At 45.4% G+C, this 20287-nt stretch overlaps 1 protein-coding gene and 1 long non-coding RNA gene across 2 annotated transcripts in view; one reads left to right on the forward strand and one right to left on the reverse strand.

Annotated features, from left to right (window-relative positions):
- The window catches only part of LOC140690373 (uncharacterized), a 153609-nt gene that overhangs the window by 47778 nt on the left and 85544 nt on the right, over nucleotides 1-20287 (forward strand). The gene's annotated exons all lie outside the window — the stretch shown is intronic.
- LOC140690343 (uncharacterized) overlaps nucleotides 1-20287 on the reverse strand; it is a 69093-nt gene that overhangs the window by 45880 nt on the left and 2926 nt on the right. The window contains exons 2-3 of the mRNA XM_072952051.1: nucleotides 15512-15671; nucleotides 12154-12434 (exon numbers count right to left, since the gene is read on the reverse strand). Of these exons, the coding sequence (XP_072808152.1) occupies nucleotides 12154-12404 (251 nt within the window). The 5' untranslated portion in view covers nucleotides 12405-12434; nucleotides 15512-15671. The remainder of the gene's footprint in view (nucleotides 1-12153; nucleotides 12435-15511; nucleotides 15672-20287) is intronic.

Here is a 20287-nt window from a genome sequence, read left to right on the forward strand (position 1 = left end):
GACCTGCTGCTACTTCCCACTAGCCTCCAGGCTCATTTTAACTGTTTGTCAAGGAAGTCTTCCTTCCCTCCAACCTCCGCACTTTGGATTAGGTGCCCTGCTGTGTTAATAAAACATTTTAATCTAAGTCAACTTCTGACACTGCCAAGCTCCCAAGAAGCAAGTACATTTTGCTTACTACTGTGGGTCCACCCCCTCTCCCCTAGACACTCAGAATTGCGTGTTTTGTGAATAAAAGAATGAAGGGGTGGGACTCAAAAGGACAGGCAGAGCTGCTCTCCTAAGGGTCACTTCCTGCTGACACCCTTCACTGCCTCTTCTGTGTCAGTTCTAGTAAAAACCAAGCTCCTCCAAAGCCCTCCACCCCTAGGCCCTCTCCAGTGTCCTTCAAAGCAGGGTCACCCACCACCCTGAACCACACAGGGCAGTCTCCCCGAGTCCCCACCCCACAAGCCTCCAGGCCTCTACCCGGGCTGCTCCTGCCACCTGAGTCACCCTCTTGATTCCTTCCCCTGGCTGACTCTTACTCTGTCCCCAGAACTGAATGTAGAGCCAATTTCTTCCAGGAAGTCCTCCCTGATGATGTCCTTTAGCTCTTGGCTGGGCTCCATCTACAGCAGCACTGCTTGGCGACCAACTGGTATTTGTCCACCTGCTCTTATGAGACCATGACCTCTTGGAGGCCACGTGGGAAAAAGGAGTGAGGTGACAAGAGGGGTGGGAAGAGCAAACAGGAAAGTCGCAGCTCAAGTCCCAAATTCAAGGATTCTGTCTCAGATAAAAAGAATAAACTGTTTCATACGTGTGTCATTTGGCTATGATTTTTGTGGCTCATGGAAAACAAGAGCTTGGTGTTCAAGCCTGAAATCCAAGTTACATGCAAAGAAATGTATATATTCATATCCAAAGGAAACCAGAGCTGCTCAACAACACTTTGCAGTTAAAATCCAAAGGAACTTTGATAAAGGCAATCTCCCTCTCTCTCTTTATTTTTATTTATTTATTTTTTTTGGTATCATATAGTTTTAGAAGTATTTGTATAACTAAGTGATGGCTACAGCCTATGATTCTGCACTGGAGTGTTTGGGGCTAAGGAAGCCCAGATTACATGCACTGTGTAAATGCAATCACACCAACACAATGACAGGCGCCCTAGTGGCTGAGCTGAAGTTCCAAAGCAGAGAACCTTATGTTGGAAGACAGCTCTCAGTAGAAAGTAAGAAATGAAATGTTCTGTACTCAATCTCATTAGCTTTATGAGCCATTAACAGATAGTATATCTTGTCTAATGAAACCCCAAAATATATTGTCATCTTCGATTTTCTCCATCTGACTGTTTTATGCTAAATTTGGATATCAAACCCTCACTCCATACGGAAAGCTCAGGCCTTAGCTGCAGCACAGTTACATCCCGTGGAAGAAAGCCGATCAAGGGAGAACAGGAGAGTTTCCCTTCAGAAGCTGCTAAGTGTGGTTTTGCACCTGTATGTCATTTACAACCACGCCATCGTCAAAGGAGTAAGACCTTACATCTGTGGGGCAAAAAGCACTGCGGTGGTTCTGAACCATGAAAGAACACTGAGCTTTGTGCAACAGTCCTGAGGCACTTAAAGCGTACTTTCTCTGAAAGGCTCCGAAACTGACTCACTTCACCATTTCAGGTACAACCGGAATTAGTAGAGAGAACATGCCCTTGAAGTCTGACAAGGCCCTGCTGGAATCCTGCTACAGCATTTACTAGCTGCTAAATGAACCAATTCCTTAAACCTCTGAGGAGGCTTCCCAATCTTCAAAACGGGGCTGCCACCGCCCACTTGGGAGGCATGGATGTGAATGCAACACGCAAGTAGGGCGGCCGACTGGTACGTGACACGGGGCCTGGCTAGTTTCCCTCCGCTGCCCTTCTCCCCCTTTAAACTTGCACTGTTCCCCCTGGTAAGGGTGAAGCCCCAGGAACAGACTGCCCGATTCTTCTGTATATCCCCGGATACATACCTTACCCTTAGGAGGTCAGAAAAACAACTGCCTCCTCCCCAGTCACTATCAATATTCTTAAGAGTCTGGGTTTTTTTAACTCTATGTTTCAGGGAGACTATTCAAGGATTGTTCAACCACCGTTCTCCAGGTTGGCTCCTCTCCCAACGCCCATCCCTTCTTACCTCAAATCTTCTGTCTGATTGCCTTTTGTTCGTGGGAAAGAGAGTCCGCTAGGGTGCGGACTCCCTAGGCCTCCCTCCCTTCATCACAGGAGAGTGTGACTACATTCTCCCAACTCCCCACTCCGACTCCAGCTTCGGAGGAGTTTCCCCTTCTGAACCCTGAAGCCTCTGGATCGTCCCAAGACGCGCACACGTGGCCAAAACCCTCTCTTCAGATTTCTTCCTGGGTGGGCCTGCCCACCCCCCAGAACCTTAAGGATAAATGCCATTGCTCTGAAAATCACAAACGCCGCTGTCTGACACACCAAAGCTGCATGGTCCGGGCTTTCCTCCAAACCAGACACAGCCCTGCCCCCCCTCAGACACAGTCTGCACCTCTTGAGATGAGCTGATCCACTTGCACGGCTGTGAACACCAGCTAAGAATGACGAATCCCAATGTGTATCTCTAGTCCAGCTCCTTCACCTGAGCCCCAGGCTCATAGACACGAGTGCCTCTTGGAAGTCCTAACTTGGATGACAAATGGCATCTTAAAAATGCCATATGTCAAAAAAAAAGGCCTTATGTCCACCATTTACTCTAGACTTCGATTCCTGGCAGGTACCTCCCAGGCTCCCCATTTTAGTAACAGCCCCAGCACCCACCTAGGTGTTTGAGGTCACATTCAATTTCCACTGTTCCCTCCACCTGGCCCTGCCCTGGAATCAGTCTTGTTATTTCTGTCGCTAAGCCAGTCTCAAGTCTGGTTCTGCAGGGAGCATGATGGAAACCCACAAGCTCACAGCAAGGTGCACTGAGTCACAGTCCTCCGAAGGGAGTTCCCTGGAGGGGGAGGCATCTCCTGCTGCCAGTCACCTCAGAAGGCACTGGATTCTCACAAAGAAGGACCAGAAGAAGGGACTCAAGGATCTCCCGTGATCTGAGGTTTGAAGGGCCCGAGGTCTGGGGGAGCTCCTAGTTAGCTGACACTCCTGTCAGTGAGCAGATGAGGATGGTAGGAACCCAGGCAAGTCTGTTCTCGCTCCGACCCCTTTTCTCTCGGGAGCCACGGGAAAGGCCAGTTTCCAGGGCACAGACCGGCCATCACAGATCCCAGCCTGCATTTGCCAACCCAGACAGCCTAGACTCCTACTTGCGACCCTTACTTCTGTTCTGTTCCCCCCCAGAATGTGATGGACTCTTTCAGAAAGTCTGGACTGTCTCAAGCGAGACCAAGTCAGTGAAGGATGAAGTGTCCACATTTGGACCAGAGCATGAAAGGAGAAACAAGGCCTCATGTCCAGCATGACGGTGGTGGCCAAGCCCTTTCCCTGGGTGAGATGAACCAGGGTCGGGGTGAGAATGCAAGGTCCCTTCACGGCTGACAGGGGTGTTGGAGACTCACTACCGCAAAATAACCACACGGCCGTCAGTGGTGGACATCAGCTGCAACAGACACAGAGTCAGCTATTTACTGCCAAAAAGGGGTAAAAGTAAAGGCCGGTGCAGGGAGGCCTGCACGGCTGCTGAGGCAAACCACAGACCCGGCTCTGAATGCCCACTGGCTGAAGCAGAGAGGAAGCTATGGTCCCATTTAGGGGTCCCTGTGTCCACCAGATCCAAGTGAACCAGCTCCTTAGGACAATGCAATGTTTTCCTGATACTTAGAAAAACCAGCCTCATAAAGGGAACAAAAGAGTGGCATGGTTTTAGGCCCGCTCCTGCCCCTCTATGAATGCAAAGTAAAGTAAATGGCACTGGGAAGGTGAATGCAAAAAAAAAAACCAAAAAACAAAAAACCGGTGACTGCTTCCTCCAACAGCGTCCCGTGCAGCTGCTCACCCCCGAGCCGGCCACTTCCTCACCAGTGACCGCCGGCCAGGAAGCGCCGTCACGCACGTCACACAGCGACAGCCAGGAACCGTGTGCCGAGCACGTTTGCGTAAAAGCCAGAATCAAGCAAGGTGCTGCAGATTTTGACTTTCCAAGTTTAAATACTCCATGAAAAAAATCCCTCAGCAGCCGCCTAAATCAATTCGCATCTCACTTCTTCAAAACAAATAAACAAAATTAGTAAGAGAGCATTTGTTACCAAATATAAGGACGAACTAATAGGTTCCTCAAAGCAAGGACTTTAACAGATATCAAACTCCAGTGGGTGATGTGCTAACATAGCAAAAATTCCAAAAAAGTAGAAAATAAGATGACTAGGATAATATACGAATCATGGCAACTGTTAAGTTTTTGCTTTTTATAGCGATGGAGACGGCACAGACGGCGATCTGGCTATTCCAATGCAGGGTGTGCACAGCCCACATTTTCAGACCGAACAACATGCTCACGGGGTGGTATAAGGGATAAAGGAAAATAGAAAAAGGAATAGAGGAACAGCCAAAATTAGAAACACAAGAGAACAAAAATGACTTTGACAGCATTTACAAGAAATTACGTGAGTGTGATGAGGACAGGGACGCGGGGACGGTGAGACCCACCCTCACCTCCTGATCCAGGGAAGGCAGGGGCCTGAGGGGAGCGATGCTGCCGGGGGACCCCAACGTGGTCAGCGCCCCAAACCAAAACTTCACCTAGATGCGTGTAGACAGCTTTTGAGCTAGAAAATGTGGTCGCATTTCAAGCTGGACAACTTTACTCACTCCCACCAAGAGGAACAGGGGAGAATTAGGTTCTGCTCCTGAACCAAAGCATTGTTTAAAAAATTAATGACTGTGTAATAGTAAAAGCAACAATGGAGTAAAAGTCACTGGAGGAGAACGTGCTTGACCCGAGCTCACTGGCCACGTTATCTCACTGACGTTCAGATGCTGGCTGAGCCCTTATGGTACCAGAACAGACAGACCCACCAGGAGGGAGGTTTAATGTGCTGCTGTATTTTGATGCCGGCAGCCATGCCTGGTACACGAGGTTCTGGGTAAACAATGGTGACAGTGTCAACCACTATGGGCTAAGCACACATCCAGCTACTCCGCCAAATCCCAAGGGCAGACTTCAAAAGGCAAAAACAAGCTGGCATTCTCTGTTGGCTCTGCAGAATCAGAGCCAAGCAGTTGCTGAGCAAAAATGTCACCAGTGCCTCCTATGACAAAATAGGAGGCACTGGCGTGGGGCTGGGGCAGGGCTCCAGGCTTCCACTGATCACCCACCAGTCTGTCCAGGGGGTGAAGGAGGTCCCTGCTTTCATTGCACCGATGCACCTACCTTGAATGACGCCTTAGGACTCAACAGGAGGTGACAGGTGAGGTGAACGGAGCCAGCCTTGGTGTAGCACGGTTCTGGCAGCTATGCCCTCAGCAGTGCCCAGTTTCCTAAACCTGACACCTCATCTCCAAGGAGCAGAAGTGTAGTGTGGGCATGTAGATCACAGGGCCCTGTGAGGACAAGTACAGATCATGGCCACGACATGCCTCTCCCCTTCCTTAAGCCATAGAGGAATGTCCGGGGAGGAAGTGAAAATTATTCCAGAGCCTGCCAGGCACCACACGCAGGTGGGACACGGATCCCCTGTGTCTGTCATTCACAGGACTGGTGTGGATTTTCTTTTTATCAATTCTCTGGCATCTTCTCCTCCATCTTACCAACAACAAGAAAGTAGAATCTGACCTTAGAATCACAGAGAATCACAGAGCCCCTCCTGCACAGCGGGCCCGGCAGCACGTGCCATGTCCTCCGACCGTCACCTGTGGGACCGCCATGAGCGCTCTCCAGACTCAAGGCCCGAGGCCGTAGGCCGGGGGGACACAGCTCACCTCACTCTCCCCAGTAAAGGGGGACCACCTCTCGGCAAAGACGTCTCACCCTCTTCTGCCCGAGGGACAGCTTGAAAGATACACAGGGAAACATAGTAGAGGGTGAGGGGTTAGGCAGCCCAGAAGAGATCATCTGCACTTCCAAGGCAGAGTGGGGTCTTTGACCTAATCACAGGGACAAAGTGAGGACGAATTTTTCCCTGCTGTGTCCCATACACCGTGACATGCCTTTCCCTGCGTAAGGAGCTAATTCGGAAGCCCCTGGCAGTGTTTCTGATGCCCTAACTTGGCATGGTGGCTGTCAGGCAGGGGAGAGGGCCTGAGCCGTGCTGGTGCTGGGCCTGGGAGGCAGGAGACATCGGCTCCACCCTGAGCTCAACCAGCACCTCGTTCTGCGTCTCGGGATTCAGAGTCTCATTTATAAGCAAAGGGATGAAACTGTCCCAGGACAGGCTGTCCAACAGGAATGAAATGAGAGTCATGTAAATAATGTTTCTCAGTTGCCACGTTTAAAATGTAACAACAAAAAAAAAAACCAAGTAACTGATTTTAAGAACAGACCTTACTTATTCTACTGTATGTAAAATACTATCATTTTGACGTGTAATCAATATAGAAAGTAACAAGATAGTTTATATTCTTTTTACTAGACAAGTTTCAGCGTCTGATGTGCATTTGACTTACAGCACATCTCAGCTCAGACCGGCCTCCTCCCCAGCACTACTAACAACAGTAGCTGTGGCTACTCTATTGAACAGCAACTCCAGGGGTCCCCCCAAGTGTCCTGGCTGAAAGAGGGGAGTAAGTGTCCACACTAACCCTAAAAGGATCTCTCTGAAACAAAGGCGGATTTAGTTTTAAATGTCTGAAAACCGGCGGGCTACACCTCCTTCCCGCCTTGGCTACAAGAAAGCCCTCCTCCTTGATGATCCCATTCTGGATGTAGGGAAGCAATCTGTCACACAGCCAGGGTGGCCCGGCCTTCAGGTTGACTTGCCTGCTGTCTGTGTCCAGTCCCACGAAGTCCTCCTTCTCAAATAGGATGTAGAGGAGGGGGGTCTTCTCCCCAGAATTTTCGGGGTCCCCATCCAGCCACTTGGACTTGGGCAAGATGAAGAGTGACTCAGTGAAGTCGTCGATCCTCTTCTCCACCACCCTGCAGTCCTCGTAGATTGAAGGCCACGTCGGTGTGCGGCTGCTCGGCCACCTCCCCATACAGCACAAAGACAAAGAGCTGAGAGTCATAGAGCGTGGTGCCATACAGCTCCTCTGTGCGTTGAGCTTCTAGAAGGTCTTGGCCAAGAGGCAGTCAGTAATGGTGACAAGGCCCATGACATTGCGGTGGGTCTGGAAGTCACTCCATCCATTCTCGGGCGCATAGAGATACCTATAGTAGATACAGAGTGCCCACTGGGAGCCGCACGGTCTGATCTGGCTCACCAAGGAGATTCCATTATAGATGCAAAAGAAATTCTCTAAGATGATCCCCACAGGTTGGACCACAATCGGGAGAGTCTGGCGGTCCTCAGCGCACTGCATGTAGTCAGGGGCGTTCATGTTGCAGGCGCTGCCGAGAAGGGAGGGTAAATCGATGTACATACTGTGCTGTGGGCTGCGGGCCTCACTGGGATGCGGCGACCTGGTGTGCACCAGCCAGAAGGCAAGGGAAGTCCAAGCAAATCGGGGATAAGTTTGTCCTCAGCGTCTGCACATGGCTACTGAAGCTCAGATCACATTACCCAGCTTTTGGTCTAGGCTTCCATCCCCTGCAGAAAAGGATCATTTCTTGTTTTCTGTTTCCAAGCACCTAGGCAGGCCCTGATGCAAAGTCGGTGCTCAAAACTGCTGAATAAATGAATGAATAAAGGAACTGCTTCCCCACCCCTCAGCAGGATATAATGCAAAGAACCATAGTAGGATCAAAATATCTGGATTTCAACGCCAATTTATTTGAACTCCTAAGGTGCAGAATAATGGGTAAGAAAACTTGCTTTGGGGAGGAGGGTACAGTTCAGTGGTAGAGCACGTGCTTAGCATGTTCAAGGACCTAGGCTCAATCCTCAGTACCTCATTTTAGAAAAATGAAACAAATAAATAAACTTAATTAACCCCCTCAAAAAATATTTTCTCCATTCAAAATTCAAAAAAAACCACCTTGCAATTGACACAACATTGTAAACTTGACTATACTTCAATTAAAAAAAAAACTTCTTGCCTTACAAGAATATATCTGGATTATGGAAGTTTGCAAATGTAAAATGCCTAGGGTACCATTTGCATAAGAAGAAGGAACTGTACAAATGTACTATCCCTCATTTATGAGCTATTTTTCCTTTGGGGAGATTATAACCTCTCAGAGATATTTTTCTCATATTAAAAAAAAAAAAAAGAAAACATTACCTGATTCTCCATACTGCTGAAGAATCAGATAACCCTATGAAAGCATCTGACCCACAGAGTTTATTCAATAAATGTTTGTTGAATGAATGAATAAACAAGCAAAGTGAATGCTGCTCCCTGCCACAGACCATCATAATGGTACTGCTTGGAAATGCCAAGCCCACGTTCCACCCAAATCTTCACTAACCACGTGGGTGACCTGGGCAGACCTGTGTGCTTCTCTCAACACCAGTTTATTCATAAATAGAAATGAGGGCAATAACACAAACCTAAAAGGGTTAGTGAGTCACGAATGAATAGTACCCCAACTTTGCAAGATGGAACTATTAAAGAAAATTGGGCAAAGAGTCCATAGGCCCTCTCCATATTATCTCTTACAACTACATGGGAATCTACATTACATCTAAAAATAAAAAGTCTATTATTTTAAAGAGGCTATTGAGTTTAAATCAGCTCACCATCTCAAATAAGGAACACACAGTACAAATAAGAGAATGCGCAGCCCATGAGATGCACTCAGTAAATATTCCCACTGAACCCACTGGTCCCTCCAAATTCAGAGCATGAGGATGTGTCCTCGTGGCCAGAGGCCACTGCACCTGAAGCTAAAAAAGCTAATGGTCCCCACTTTCAAAAGCCCCTGCCACCAACCTAGGTCTAATTTTGTATTTGTAATTTTTTTTCTTTTTATAAAATAGAAATCCCCAATTGCATAGCCTTCAGGTCACCAAAACCTGACCACAGAGATCATGATGGCAACCCTCCTTGGTGAAACAATAAAATGAAAAGCCATTTCCACAAGACCTGTGTGTAAATCTACTAGGGAACTTCATCCTGGACTGAGAGGAAGAGGACTGGGGAGGAGGGGGCAATCTGAGGCACACAGACCCATGGGCCACCTGTCCCACGATGGACATTACACTCAACCCTCACCCTCCAGGAACTTCAAAATACACACAGACAGAGTGATGTGGACAATATATATGTATTTTTAAAGAAATTCCGACTCTCTAGCAGGTCTTGTATCTACCGAGACACAAATGGCTTATGTGTATAATGTTTCACAAAAGCCTTAAAACATTACCACCCCAACTTGACACATTAAGAAACTAGGGATAGAGGTTTATCACATTGTGCAAGATTAGAGAGATGCCACATCAGACACTGTATTTAAACCCAAGCCTTTGCTCCAGTGCTCACACAAGAAAGTGTGACATACTGCCCCTTTCCTGCCCTCTCCCTGCAATAAATCTCTGAAGAGTCTTTTCTGTGCCACGTGGAATCACAATCACGTCAATTTACCACAAAGAGCTATGTGACTCCTTGGAGGACGTGTCAAAATCTAAAGGGTTGTGATGGGAGGAGAGATTTGAATTTTCTGTTTCTCAAAGGAAACATGGCTTTAAAAGAAACTGAAAAGCACTTATCTAGTCTAAGCCCTCATTGTGTAGAGAAGGAAATGGAGGCTCAGAAGAGATGAGGAAAGGGGCTTATTAACAAATATTGCCTCAGTGCAGCACCAAGCCAGCCCTGGGCCCTTCTGGGGGAGTACCTGGAAGGCCCAGGAAAATGATTGTTAGAAAAAGGAAAGAGAAGAAGCATACAAGGCCCTGTCTCTACACCACCATACCATGAAGTTCCACCAAATTATCCAGTATTGGGTGCAGCCAAAATTTAGGTGGGCTAAAGAGGTTATAGAAACCTGGAAGTCTCAACCATAGTGGAAATTCCAACATTTACTGTTTTTTTCCAAGTTCAAGCATCAGTTCAGTGGGCACTCCATACGAGGGACTACACGAGGCCTGGAGTTCTCCCAAATACAGATCTCTATTATCACGTGTGCAAACCACACACAGGCCCACCAGAAGAAAAACGCCCACACATAAGATGGAACTACTGAAACAGAAAAGAGCCAACCAGCATATATTGCTAGCAAAAACGGTGCTGCTAGAAATAGACTCATGGACATAGAAAGCAAACTGTTGTTAGCAGGCAGGAAAGGGAGGATTAACAGATACACATTAATAAATATAAAATAAATGACAAGGACCTACTATATAGCACAGGGTACTATTTTCAATTTCTTGTAATGAGTTGTACTAGAAACAATCTGAAAAACATTTATATACATATGCATAAGCTTATAACTGAATCTCTGCTGTACATCTGAAGCTAACATGGTAAATTTACAACACTTCAATAAAAAATAATTTTATATAATAAGTAAAAATAAAAGCAACGCCATAAAAAAAAAAAGTAAAAGAACACGGTAATCCCCTTAGCTGTAGGTGGTGGAGAACTCTGCAAGCACCAAGTCCACTCGAATACTCCAGCACTGGCGGTCTCTCATTCTAACCATCAGAGAATCACTTGGCTTCTACGAGGTTACTTTTCTCTTCAGTGAAAGGCTACAGTTGCATCTAATGATGTATTGAATCTCATCATTCACAAACCCAAGATTTCCCATAGGCCTGGCTCTGGACAGATGAAAAGATAGGGTCCCAGATATATTCATGTGTAGAAGAAGTTTATGCCATAAAGACATTAATTCTTCCTGCTTTGATAGACAGATTCATTGCAATTCTGATTAGAATTCCTCCCAGATATTTCATGGAATGTAACAAGTTAATTTATGGTCAGGAACAGCCAAGAAACTTCTTTAGAACCACCACTGGGAAGGGGTGGATAGGTCATGCATTTCAACTGGTCTTTCTGATGTGATGAAAACGTTCTGGAATAATAATGGTTGCACAAATGTGAATATGCTAAAAGCTGCTGAATTGTAACATTCAAGTGGGTGGACTTCATGGTGTGTGAACAATATCACAATAAAGCTGTTATATGAAAAAATCCTTCTTGCCAATTATTTTTCCCTCTATACTACTAGTCTGTCCCACAATTTAAGTAAAACAAACAAACAAAAAAAAACAAAACAAACCAGATTTTGCCAGGAGCTCTTTAGGAGTGCAATGTCCCTGGGTCTCCAACGCCTCAGGTTGTGCTGTTCCTGTTAACACACAGTAGCTGGGCTGGACTAGTTACGGACTATAAGTATCTTTTTAAGATCGACGGTCTCACGTTTCACCCTGGGAGAGTGAATGATGGAGGATGAGACAGCCTCATGCCTTCAGCTCATTTTTAACTGAACCAAGCCCTGCTTTCACCACTGTAATCCCTCTCAGTATAAAAACATGTGACATCAACAAGCACCGCCATCATAACATCTGAAAGTGTTCAAGGTACTTATCTGGGGCAGAAATCCTGATCAAGGAGACAGAAGCTCCCTCAGCACTGCCGCTCCCTTTTCCCGACTCCACCAGGAGAAGCTGGGAGTTACAGCCGCGGGCTCTCAGCCTGGGGAGCAGCGCCCACGCCGCTAATCTGGACCTCAGGGATCGGGAAAGGGAGAGGAAGGCAGCCCCGGGGTCGCGGGGCAGGGAGAGCGGGGTGGGGGACGCGGGCTGCAGCCCCGCTCGGAGGCCAGCCCCAGCCCCAGCCCAAGCCGCCCGCCCCGTCCGGGTGTGCAGACCCCGCCCGCCCGGGACACAGCCCGCCCAGTGGTGGGGACGGGTCGGCGGCCAAGGAGAGGAAGACCGGAAGGGGAGGACTCGCCGGCGGGAGAGGGGAAGCGGATGCCAGCCGCGGACTGAGGGGAGCCCGGCTGGGCCAAGAGGCGCAGGGGCACACCTGGCCCTGGACAGCTGTGGCCGGGGCGCCGGGGCAGGTGGCGCGGGCAGAGGGGTCTGGCCCGAGCAATCCAGCTGAACACACGCTGACTGGCGCCCTGGGGGGCTGTGACACGCCGACCGGCCTCCCGCAGCCGCCTCACCCCTTTCCCGATATCCCCTCACCTTGCACTTCCACAGCCAGAGGCCCCGGCCCCAGGCAGTAGCCAAAGGCCTACAGGGCGACAGAGCTGAGAAGCCATTGGGGCCGATCCCCGGCTCGGAGCTGGAGCTTCCAACCCGCGGTCCAGCTGGCAGCAACTGCGCATGCGCAGGAGGGCCAGCGATCCGCTCTGGGTCCTGAGAGAGAAGGGGAACCGAGGGAGGGAGAATAGGGGAGGAGGAGGGGAGGCGGGGAAAAGTGGAGGGAGACACATGGACAGGAGGAGCAGAGGGAAGGCAGTTATCTGGAATTGGGAGGGGAGTAACAGAGATGGGGAGAAAGCGTTTTACCTCTTGTGGCACCCCGAAGGAGGCAGCAGTCCTGCCTATACACCCTTCTCTTACCCGTCATTGCCCACAGCTCATATTTTACGTCCCTGGCCCAGCCCTCCAGCTAAGGTCTCTGCAGAAACCCTACGGGTATCATACCCGTTGCCCCCACAAGGAGCTAGGTTTACTGTTGCTCAGGGAACCAAGCACCCGCAGGTGTTGTTTCTCAGAACTACCTTGGGAAGAGTACATATTCCCCTTTTACACGCTGGGAAACAGGCAGGCACGATCTCTGCCTTAGCTCCACTGTCCCAAATGTTGGGCTGGCAGGGAGCGGGAGGTAAAATGTCAGAGCCCCAGAAGGAGCAGACTGCCTGAGTGTTGGTGTAGAGTCCCCATCCCTCCTGGGTAAACCACACCCCAACCTCGGGGAATAATCAAGGGCTCACCGTAGGCCCCTGTGTGTGGGAGAGCTGCCCTCAGTCCCAGTGTCCAACTTGCTAGGTAGGTAGAAGTGTTATTGAGTCCAAATTCATTCTCCTCAGTGCAGGACAGGCCAGTAAGTTGGGAGACCAAGTGTTGGGGCATGGAATAGCAAGTTTCTGTAGACCTAGATGGCAAACTAATGTCCTGGAAAACCATCTCCCCAAGTCAGAATTCAGGCTGCTTTCCTATGTGCTTGGTTTTTGCAAACTTCTTGGTGTAGGAATTCCTTCTTGTTAGAATCCTTTGTTCTTGCAGCTATCTCCCTGGGTCAGATCCCTGTAAACCTCCAACAAAACAAACGTTATTTTCTATTCTGCAACGTGTTATCTTTATATGATTGGAAAAGTGTTAAATACCCTCAAAGGTCAGAGCCTTCAGAATAGGCTCTCCTGTATATTTTAGGCTCTAGGCAACATTGTTTTACAAGCAAGAAGAAGCCTAGGAGACAGAGCACAGGGTTAAAGTCAAAGGAACAGATCTAATATGGAGTCAGATTTCTTCTTTTCTATTACTGTGGCAGAAGCCACTTGAGGATTTAAATCCCTTAAAGTTAAAAATAAGTAAAACTTTAAAGGAATTTACATACATTGGTGGGAACTTGCATAGCATATCTGGAAAAGCACACAAAGGATTGTAAACATTGGCATCTCCAGGGAGGCATGTAAGAACAGAGGATGAGGGAAAACTTCTTTCACTTGAGTATTTTTTGCTCTGTTTGAATTATTTTAACCATATGCATATATTTCTTTTTCAGTTAAAATAAATGTGTAATGGAGCAAAGGAGTAACTAGCTCAGCAAATACAGCAGCCATAGACTCACTGAGTCATCATTTTCGATTTAAGCCAGGAAGCATTGATTGTCTCTCTCCTATGTGCCCAGTGCTGTTTTAAAACTCTTTTATATATTTTTTTAATAAAATAATAACATGCTATCCCTCACCCCTGCTCAGGGCTGGTGGGAAACCAACTGAGTTTTTATTGAGTTGTTTTCCAAGGAGTAGAGATGAGTTATAAACAGAACACAACTTCAGGGCAAAACAGGCGGACTGGTTTTCCAGCAGGCCAGATAGCGATGACGGGTTTTCAATAGAGGCGCACAGAGGCTGAGAGAGAAAGCCTCCAGGACCCTACAGAAAGCTGCCCACAGTGCCTTCTCCATGGCACTACTGAAATAGGAAAGAACAAATCTGACTCCATATTAGATCTGTTCCTTTGACTTTAAACATGTGCCCTGTTTCCTAGGCTTAGTCTTGCTGTTTCTGCACCTTTTGTGAAACAATGTTGCCTAGATCCTGAAATATACAGGAGACCCTATTCTCAAGGCTCTGACTTTGAAGGATATTATCACTTTTCCATTCGTATAAAGATAACAAGATACAGAATAGAAAATAACATTTGCTTGTTGGAGGTTTACACGGATCTGACCCAGGTGAAGAGCTGCAAGAACAAAGGATTCTAACAACAAAGAATTCATACACCAAGTTTGCAACAACCAAGCATTCCCGCTTCCCCTTTTTAATATAAGAAGAGCCTGAATTCTGACTTGGGATGATGGTTCTCCAGGACATTGGTCTACCATCTTCTCCGCTGGCTTTACAAATTAAAGCCGCTATTTCTTGCCCCAAATCCTTGTCTCCTGATGTGTTGGCCTATAATGCACGAGTAGAACAAGCGTGGACTCGGAAACACAAACATACATTGAAAGTACGCATTTGGTATATTAAATGACCTGCTTCCACTCGTATTCCTGAGGTTTTCTTCTCTTGACCACTCCTACTATATTTATGAAAAACCTGTCATGTGGACACATTTCCTTCTCTAGCCACTACCCTTCCATGTAAAAACTGATGCCAAGAAGGCAATGGAAGTTGCTAGAAGGTATTACCTGGCCAAAAAAGAGCAGAAGTGGGTTCTGGCTGATGTTCAGGAGCAGGCCGGGGCACCTGACAAGATGTCATAAGTACGGATAGACAGCTGGGCACCAAAGGAGAAGCTTCTAAACTTCCATGAGGGAATTGTTGGATAGGAAGGAACAGTCCCAGACTATAGCTCTGATCCCACCACGAGCTTCCTGGGCAAGGCTGGGCAAGTCATTTAAATTCTCTAGACCCGTGCTGTCCAACACGGGAGCCACCAGCCACATGCAGGATTATGATGTTATTCTGTAGCCAGACAGAATTATAAATAAACACTTTATTGCAAAGGGTCAGCAGGTATAATATTTAAAAACATTATTGGTTATCTTGCCCTAACAAGTTATTTTTGTATGTCTAGCTTTCTGTGGGTTGTAATGCCTGCAACTAATGTTTCCCTTACAGTGAGGTATTTTGAAATTATAAGTTACTGGACACAGTACACTCATATCACAGTTGAAAAAAAACTGATCTAAATAAGCAAGGTGATCTGACTTAGTAGTTATGAGCAGGGGCTCTGGGGCCAGCCTGCATAAGTATTAATTCTCACTCTCCCTCCAGGGAGTTCTGTGTGAATCTTGGACAAATTATTGTTGCTGTTGTTGTTGTTGTTGTCATTGTCATTGTTATTATTTGTGCCTCTTTTTCCTTACCTTTTAAATAGCGAGGAAAATGTAGACTCTATCCCCTACAGTGTTGGCAGGATTAAATGAGTAAACGTCTGTGCTGCCCACTTCCCTGGGTTTCAGCATTCTCCAGGCAATCAGTGCCAAACGCAGTGGCATTCTCCACTGTCTTCGTCAGTCTGGGATTCTGTAACAAATTACCGTGTGTCGGGTGGCTTAAACAACCAGCATATTCCTTATGGTTTGGAGGATGAGGCTTTCAAGGTCAATGTATCTGGGAGAGGATTGCCAGCTCGAAGATGGCTGTCTTCCCACTATCTTCATGGCCCAGAGAGGAGAGAGAAGCAAGCACTTTGGGGCCCTGTATAAGAACACTAATACCATTCATGAGGGCAATACTCTCATGACCTCATTTTATCCTACTAATCACCTCCCAAAGGCCCCGCATCCTTATATCATCAACCTGGGAGATGAGGTTTCGACATATGGATTTTGAGGGGATGCATTCAGTCCACACATCGGCTAACTCTCCCAAACATGCAGTCATCAAACCTGTAGCTAATTTCAAAATAATGTTTATATCTCTCTGCCCATTTCCATTCCTACATCTACTAACACTGAAGCCCTGCTACATTTTATTTCTTATTTTCCTTGTAGAGGTTTAATTGATTCCTCTAACTCCAAGGATTCGCTCACTCCAGTCTGCTTGACAGCCCTGCCAGGTAGGACTTCCTTAAAACACCTTCCCACTTCACCTGGTTGTTTTTTAGGTGTAAATGTCAGAATTCTCTCCACACCCCATCCTAGACCTTTAATCCCTTACACTACCGCTCACTATGTTATTTTCCTATTACCACTGTAACAAATTCCATTAAGCTTAATAGCTTAAACCAGCACAGACTTATCAGCTTATGGCTGTGGATGTCAGAGATCCAACACAGTTCTCATTGGGATAAATTCAAGATACCAGCAGGGTTCCTTCCTTCTAGAGGGTCTAGAAGAGAATGTTTCCTTTTTTTTTTTCCAGTTTACAGAGGTCAACCACCTTCCTCAGCTTGTGCCCCTCAACTTCCTCCATTTTCATGGTCAGCAGCCTTTCTGAACATTGCTCCATCGCTACACCTCCCTCTGATTTTAAACTCAGCTGGGAAATATCCTCCAATTTAAGGACCCCTGTGATTACATTCAGCCCACCTGGACAATCCAGACTACTCACCCTATTGTCTCATCTCAGGATCCCCTTGTCCCATCCCACTCAGGCAGTATGTATGTGGCTGTGACATTCACCTTGTGTAACATTTCCTCATGAGCAATTTATGGTTCAAGGCACTTATAAGTGACTTTTTGTTTTTCTTCCTTATCCTTTCTACATTCAGTTTGTCTGTTGAGATTATATGAATCCTTTTTATTTGTGCCCCTGCACTAATCTATAATAATGTATCATGGGTTTAAAGGCTAACTAATAGACAATTTAGGAGACAGAAATCCTCTAAGATTTTTAATCCTAAAATATCTGTCATCCCTTTTGCCATGTACAGTAACATGTCACAGGTGGCTACCCTGTGGCCGGGGAGGGACATGATTCTGCCATCACACTCCCCTCATTCTTACCAATGTGCTGATCAACTAACCAAGGATCTATGCTCTCCAACTCACTCACTTCCTCCTCCTTTGCATTGACTATCCTGTTCCCACCGCTTCCTTCATTCACCACATCAGGATTTCATGACCACATTCTCCCCTAAATGAAATGGGTATCTTGCATCTAATGCCTGACAGCTGTTCTTATTGTACATGCACACACTGACCTACACATAATCCCGTCCATCTCTTTATTTTCCTAGAATCTTCCAGAAGAATCAGTTCCATGATGATAATGATGATACTGACAATGATGACAGGGGCCTCTCAAGGATTCTGATAAAGAGGGAATCGATAAAGGGAGGGAATCATTGCAAAATTGCCCCAGAAACAGGCTTAAAGGTAAATAACTCTTATAGTTTTTAATGAAATTGACTAATATTTAACTATTTTTAAGACTTTATATCACTGAATTTAAAATTTTAACGGGAATTTTCATTCACCACTAACCAAGATTCAACTCTGGGACCAAAATCTAAGGATTTCTGTCTTCTAAAAAATTGTCCACTAGCCTTTTAAACACGTGATCCTTTTAAAAAGTTTAGTGCTGGGCTGAAAATAAGCAGGATTCATATAATCTCACGAGACACAGTGAATGTGGAAAGACTAAGAAATAAAAATAAAAAGCCATTCATAACGTCTTGAACTTTACGTTGCTCACAGGGGAAAATGTTTGCCAATGTGTGTGTCACATCAACATGACGACTGAGTGGGATGGGGAAGCTGATCTTCCTCATCAGTCATTTATGCTGATTTGTTAGATGCCAAAACAGTTTCCTCATTGAAATTGCTTCTAACAAGTATGGAAGAATTTAGGTTCTACCAAAAGCAGGCTGAACATTTTCCCCTGCTTTCAGGTCTCTGGACTGAATGTCCCCACAAGAAGGACATGATTATGTTTCATAGGGAAGTCTTCCTGAGAAGCAACAGGCTTTTCTAGGGCAGAACTGCAGGGCCCCCCATGGAGGGCTGGAGGAGGTCTAGAGGGGACACTGGAAAAATAGCAGGAGTGAATTCAGATACTGCTGCTCAGGTCGCCAAAGACAGCATTGCTATCTCTAAGGATATGACATTCTCCCAAATTTTCCATGAGTGAAGGAGCCTGTGAACACTAAGCAGGTTGTTAAGACACAGCAGCACATAATTTGCGTGACAACACAATTAGAGTATGATTTGATATTTGCAAAATAACTAGCCCATTGTTCTTTGAAACTGCAGCAGTAGCAATAGAAATAAAAAAGACTGAGCCGTCTTGGAGACAACAATCAATAAACAATTCTAAATCTGCAGAATTCCTTGACAATATTCAAGCAATGAGCTACATGTGTGCTGCAGATACCTCTAACTGCAGGGCTCACTCCTGCAAAGCATAGAACTAGTTTCTCAGCACACAGAGGGAACCAAGTCAAGATTCCTAATCTTTTGAGATTTACTAAATGGCTGGAAAGATCAGACAAGTACATACAGGCAAATATGATTAAATGGAATCAAATAATATCAAATGTGATTTGAGCACAGACGAAAGAGAAATTCCTTTCACCTGGGATCTAGAGAGACTTCTTCAGAAAATGTGGCTCTGGAGACGGCCAAAGACATGGGTGGAATTTTGGCAGAACAGGATGTAAGGAATTTAAAAACTTATTCTATAATTCATATAAAAATTCAAAGGATCCCAAAAATCCAAAACAACTTTGAACAAGAAAAACAATGTTGGAAGACTTGCACTATCTGATTTTCAAACTTTTTTTTTATAAAGCTACAGTAATCAGAAATTAGGGTGTTGGTGTAAAACAGGAAAATAGAATAATGGAACACAATAGAATGTTCAGAACTAAACCAAGACTTATACAGACAATTGATTCTCAAAAAGGATGCTGTGGAGAAAGGATCTTTTCAGCATGTAGTGCTGGAACAATTAGATAGTGATACGCAAAAAAAAAAAATGAACTTTGATTCACACCTCACAAAATATACAAAATTTACCTCAAAATGGATCATAGATCTTAATAGGAAATCTAAAACTATAAAACAGCTAGGAGAACAAGCATAGGCTTAAGCTTTATGGCCTTGGGTTTGGCAAATTTTTCTTTGCTATGACACCAAAAGTATCATCTATTTTAAAAAGAAACTGATAGAGTGAACTTTATGAACATGAAGACTCTTCAATGCTCTTCTAAACACTGCTAAGCAAATGAAAAGACAAGCCATAGACAGAAGCTATTTGCAGATCATATATCTGATAATGGTCTCTCTTTGTATCTGATCCAGAATAAAGAGGTCTCAAAATTCAATAATAATTCAAACACCTGAATGAATGAGGCCAGAAAACACACTTCAGTAAAGATATCCAGATGGATAATAAGCATATGAAAAGATGCTGATTAAAGGTGTCATTAATGATTAGAGAAATACTTTTAAAAACCACAGTGAGATACTAGTTCACATACATACTAGAATGAATACAGTTAGAAAGACTGACCTTACAAGGTGCTGGCAAGGAAGTAGAGCAACCAGAACTGATACACACCACGAGGAATTTACAATAGTACAACCATTTTGGAAAAGTCTTTAACAGATTCTTTTAAAAAGGTAAACACCTATGTACCATATAATCCAGACATTCCTCATCTGGTGCTTTAGAAAGGAAAAGCATATGTCCATACAAAGACTTATAACCAAATATTCACTGCTATTTTATTTATAATAGCACAAGTTGTAAATAACCCATGCATCCATCAAGAAGTAAATGCAGAAAGAAATGATGGTCTATACAAACACTGCTCACAATAAACTCTTCAGTAAAAACTCAGCACTAAACAATACTCTACTATAAGACAAATAAGCTATTAATACAGCAACACAGATGATTCTCAAAATAATTACACTGAATGAAAGAAGTCAGACAACATAGAGTAGATACTGCATGAATCCATTCATATAAGGATCTTGAAAATGCAAACCAATATGTTGTGATAGAAAGCAGATCAATGGTTCCCAGGGGAAGAGACAGGGAGGGAGGGAGGGACAAAAAAAGTCAGGAGAGAAGCTTTGTGGGTGATGGGTATGTTCACTGTCTTGAGTGTGGTCATGGTTCCTTGGGGATATTCTTACGTCAAAACATATTAAGCTGTACACTTTAAACGTGTGAAAATTATTTTGCCA

This window comes from Vicugna pacos, chromosome 30, assembly GCF_048564905.1.
Source record: "Vicugna pacos chromosome 30, VicPac4, whole genome shotgun sequence".
Classification (NCBI taxonomy): Eukaryota; Metazoa; Chordata; class Mammalia; order Artiodactyla; family Camelidae; genus Vicugna; species Vicugna pacos.